Source organism: Adiantum capillus-veneris, chromosome 24 (assembly GCF_014529385.1).
Source record: "Adiantum capillus-veneris isolate H3 chromosome 24, ASM1452938v2, whole genome shotgun sequence".
NCBI lineage: Eukaryota > Viridiplantae > Streptophyta > Polypodiopsida > Polypodiales > Pteridaceae > Adiantum > Adiantum capillus-veneris.
In genome coordinates, this window is record NC_140954.1 from 126,671,469 (window position 1) to 126,676,485 (window position 5,017).

General features: G+C 39.4%; 1 protein-coding gene across 1 annotated transcript; it reads left to right on the plus strand.

Annotated features, from left to right (window-relative positions):
- The first annotated feature begins 797 nt into the window (after positions 1-797).
- LOC147427100 (uncharacterized) lies at positions 798-1,201 on the plus strand. The gene is made up of 2 exons (XM_086498924.1): positions 798-812; positions 914-1,201. The coding sequence occupies exons 1-2, from the start codon at positions 798-800 to the stop codon at positions 1,199-1,201; spliced, it is 303 nt and encodes a 100-aa protein (XP_086355050.1).
- The last annotated feature ends 3,816 nt before the right edge of the window (positions 1,202-5,017 follow it).

Below are 5,017 nucleotides of genomic sequence, written 5' to 3' on the forward strand. Positions count from 1 at the left end.
AAATTTTCCGAGATTAACCTCATTATCCCCACATTCTCTAGGGTTTTCTGTAGATCATTTGATAAATATGGTCTGAGTTTTAATAGTTCTCCCAAGGTGAGAGTGCATTGGATCGGTGTAGACATAATTGAATGAATGTTGTCTACTTCTAGGGTCTGTTCAGCTCTTTTTACTTGAATGGTCTTACACACTATGGATTCATCTTCGTTATCTCCCAAGTAAGAAGGTAATGTTTTCAAGGTCAATGGTTTTGACATTCCTGAAGCTTCAGATCCGCAATCCCGGACAAGGATTTTACATCCATGTTCATATCAGAAGGTTATCCAACCAAACTTCCTCTATTGGAGCTGACTTTAGAGTTAGGCTCGCATCGTAAATCTCTCTAACTTTTTTCCATAAGTGTCCTGGCCAGTCTTCCTCTATGAATGGAATTCCGTCTAAGGCATCTTCGTTTTCCTGCACCATAAGTTTTGATTCTTTTGTTTCAAGGTGGGGTTCTGCCACCACATCAGATTTTGGTTTAATGTCTCTTACATTAAGAAAATTTTGGACTCCCCATGGGCCTTGTAAGAATCCCTAATTTCAAGGGATTAAATCCTAAGTTGCTGGTATTTTAGGAGACATCCTAACCCACTAGTAGGCTCTATGGTGGTTTTGGGATCTCTTAATTGCATGAACTTTGACTAGCCAAACTTGACTTAAAACTTTTGAAAACTCAAACATAGAGTTTTGTCTTTTGCAATTAAAAAAAAAACATCCTCAAAATTATGAGCATTTTAGGAAAACCAATAAGAGGCATGCCATTGGTCAAAGTGAGTTTTTTTTGTGCAAATCTCAATGTAAAAGGACTTTAGAAAAAGCCTTTGAATTGTATATCATGATTGTAATTTTTGAAAAAACCAATTTGTAACAGACCGAGTCGGCGAACAAGCGGCGCTTTAACTATGGCGCGTGGATGTGGGAGCGTCATGGTGGGGCAGTTCGCCATATGGCCAGCGCCCATTGGACCCATAAAGAGCTAGAGCCGGCCCGAATGTGTCCTACACTGAATGCTGGAGCCAAGAAAGAGCTGGAGCCGGTGCGAAACTATCCTGTAGTGAATGCTGCTCGCGGACTTGCCAGCCCACGGCCCAAGTTTCTGGCGCCATCCATGCATGATAAATTGGCTTGCCAATTGGCTTATAACATGTGGCCAAATTGAGCTGGCTCGATTAAATTTGGAAAGAGATATTCGTGTGGCTTTTATTCATAAAGGCTTATTTTGAAAACTCCTCTCTCTCTTCCCTCCTTTAAACTTTAACGTCCCAATGCTTTCACACTTTTGGCTCATGTTTTGTTTGAAAAGTGATGACCAATGCGGGCCTACTAGATGGTCAAATAAAACCTCTTTTGTGCATAAAAGAAACCATCCTAGCCCTGAAATTGGTGGGTTTGACCTCAACAAACCACCACAGAGAGGGGACAAGCCATGACACACCTACATGTCTCTAGGCCCTAGGTGATATCCCAAGCCTCTCCTCATTGGTCAGTTTTTAATCTACCTCTAATTAGCAGGGCCCTTGGAGAGTCCAAAGTTTTCCTAATGACCACAAGCTCTCTAGGTTTTGTGATACCTTTAAGCTTGGGTTTTTATCTTTCCAGCATTTCTTGTGTGATTCTTACCAAATTTTGATAAGCTTCCAACTTATCCGCTTCCATGTCTGGAGAAGGATAGTTTTTCCATTTATTTTCCATGTTTTGGCCTGCTTTAAGTCTTGCTTGTTAGTCTTCCAAGGCTGTGTTAATAGGCTCGAAGATTTTATCAACCAGAATGGATCCTCCAGATTTCACGGTTGTTTTCTTGATTTTACTTCTAGTTTCTTTCAACTTTTCTTGGACTGGCTTTTTTGCTTTCTCCTCGATTTCAACCTATTGTTTTTGTTTTCTCATCTAATATCTTTTGCTTCTACTTCTTTTGATTCTTTGAGAGAAAACTTTCGAATCATCAGAGGAGTTATGTTTCTTTTTCTTGGCCTAGGCTCTAGTGATTACCTTGATTGGAACAATCGGTTCACTCTTGATGAGCTACTAGGTATCACTTGGACTACGTTTACTACTGTTTTACCCTTGTTTAAAGGATTTTTAGGACAATCTTCTGGAAAATGTCCTCCCTTTTTGCAACATTGTACGCAATAGGCTTCAACTAGCTTGAGGTTTTTGTCAGGCTCTAGATATTCATTTTTCCAATGATCATCTGCACCACAATTGTGATAGTTTCCTATTCTTGGCTTAATCATGGGTCTTACCATGGGAGGCCTGAAACCTTGATTAGCTACATAATACATTGGTGCGAGCTCTGGTGGAGCATAATTCATGGTTTCTTCCATTGGTGGTGGATGTGAATTATACCAATCTCCTTCTACCATTACTGTAGATGGACTAGGCTCTGCATAGGGTGTAACAAGCACTAATGCTTGTTCATCTATGACTCCTTCGCAGTACATGTACTTTACGGGCACTGCATTATGTCCTGAATACGAAGGTTGTTGACCCAACATAGGTTGAGGTCTTTCCATGCCCATTGGTGTTCTATGAGCTTGGCCATATTAGGCTGATATTTGTACATGGGTTGTCCTTGTGGCCTCATAGGCATGTACTGAAAATTCCCATCATACTTTGGTCTCAAGTAGCACTCGTGGGTCTCATGGTTGGTCCATTTACCCTCAATTGCGCATCATTTTTGTGGCCTAATTGGTTGTCCCTATTGAGGTATCCCTTGTCCTGGTCCCCTCTTAGGTGATTTTTGCATGTTGTTCATCATGTTGTTCGTCCTTTTGAGCATGTCTTCTATGGTTGAAAGTGATGCTACAGTAGTTGTTCCCACTGGTGCTGGTTTAGTGGATGCTATTTTCTTACTTTGGTTATTCTTAGGGACATCTTCTTCGTTAAAAATATCACAATTGTCTCCTAAGTCAATAGCATCTGACACACACTCTTCTAGGGTTGTATGCTTTTTACTATAGAGTATAACATGAAGTTCTTTGTTTAGTAGTCCCTTTAGAAACAAAGATACAAGTCATTCTTTTGCAGGTATCTCTAGCCTTGGGCATCTGGCAATGTATTGTTTCATTTGAGTTGCACAATCCCTAACACACTCACCATGTTTCTGTTTAAAGCTGTAGATTTGAGCTACCGTATTATGTTTGATTCCCGTTTTGGAGCAAGCAGCTAAAAATCCTTGAGCTAATATGTTAAAGTCCATGATTGACCTTGGTGGAATGTTTTGGAACCATGTCAATTCTTTTCCTTCTAATGTTATTCCAAACCCCTCGAATTCAGTATGAAAATTGAATATGCATTCTGCTGTTAGCACTTTCTTAAAGCTTGCTGAGTGTTCGTATGGATCCACTTATCCACTGTATTTTCTAACCCATTTGGGAAAATCAGTTGGTTTACGTGTCTATTTGGTTCAACTCCCAATCTCCTAGCAGTTGGTCATGTTCCAAGTCCTTCAAACGAGTCTGTTGGAAATAGTGACTCATGTAGACCTGGATTGGCCTTAGTGTCACCCGGGTTTCTACGTGATGAGGTGGTTTCTGGTTTCTCAACATTACTCTCACATGATCTCTTATGGTTTTCATCTCTTGGAATTGTTTCTGGTCCTTGTCCCAATATCCAATCCCTTATGGAATACCCTTGGTATTTGGTTTGTTCTACCTCCTTACGAGTCATCATAACCAAATTGTTGTTATAACAATCCCTAAACAGGTAGTTTGGTAGGTTTGCTAATCCCTTATCTTTGATCTTGAAGATATAGATGATCTTCATGGCTGTTAGTTGTCCTGGTTTGGCATGCAAAGTCCACAGAAGATCTTTTATGTTTCTATCTTCCCGACAATAGACTCCGATCCTAGGATTATCCGTACTAAGCCATTTCAAAGGCTTCGAATCTACTTGATTGTATCCCTCAAATTATAAAGTTGGTGGTCCTTCTTTTGCTGACATATCTGGTATTATGGTGTTTACTTCTAACCCCCGTTTGTCTATCCCACATCAGGGTTTTTGATTTGTACATACTAAGTTCCGTTTTTGTCCCTGTACATTTTTCCTTGTTTGTTTTCCCTAATCTCTTCTTCGATTTCAATACCATGGTCATCAATGCGAATAGCATACTCCTCATTAGGGTCCAAGTAAACCTGGGCTCCATGGCGGTTAGTCTTATAAAAAGAGAGTATATGCTTATAGCGCATTGTCGTTCCCATTTCCGAGTGATTCGAGTAAGAATACATTTCAGATGTTGAATCTGAAAAAGTGTCTGAGACTTCTTCAAGAATTGTGTGCAAGGAATTTCCTTGATTCATGCTTTCTTCGGTGGATACTCTACTAGAGGTTTCTCCAAGTATGCCCTGATTTACTAGTATACGACCAAATCTAAGGTTCATATAGACTTATGAAGCCCTGGATAGAGTACTCACCTTTGGATTGACTTGTCATCAATTTCCACTTGATTTGATTGCAAATTTTTGGCAAGATACTGATTCCTCATTTGCAACCTTATTCGTGTACAAATTTGATCAAGTTAATTATTCCTCTATACAGACAATAGAGTTTTTGCCAACTCTCGTAATTGGTCTATGTGTATCACTTCAAATCGAGCTATGGGAGTCAAACTGACTTTTAGATTCGACTTTATAAAAAAATCAAAGGTTTAATCTGCAACCTGGAAACTAAGTGAACATGTACCAATTTGTGATACGATTGAACCCAAAATTACCCGGTGGCTTTGTATTATGCTGGTCTGTAACACTTTACAAGTTCAAAAGTCAAGACTGATGTCCCTGGGTAGCAGTAGTAAATAACGTGATTATTTACTTTTGCTAGTATTTTGTACTTTTTGGATTGATTTTGCAAGTATACAACTTGTTAAAGTCCTTGGACAAGTTTCATCAAGTTTGGACAAAATCTGATCAAGTTTACAACTGTTTTGTGTCCGTAGACTCTGATTTCAAGAATCTGGATTAAGTCTCACTTATGTGAT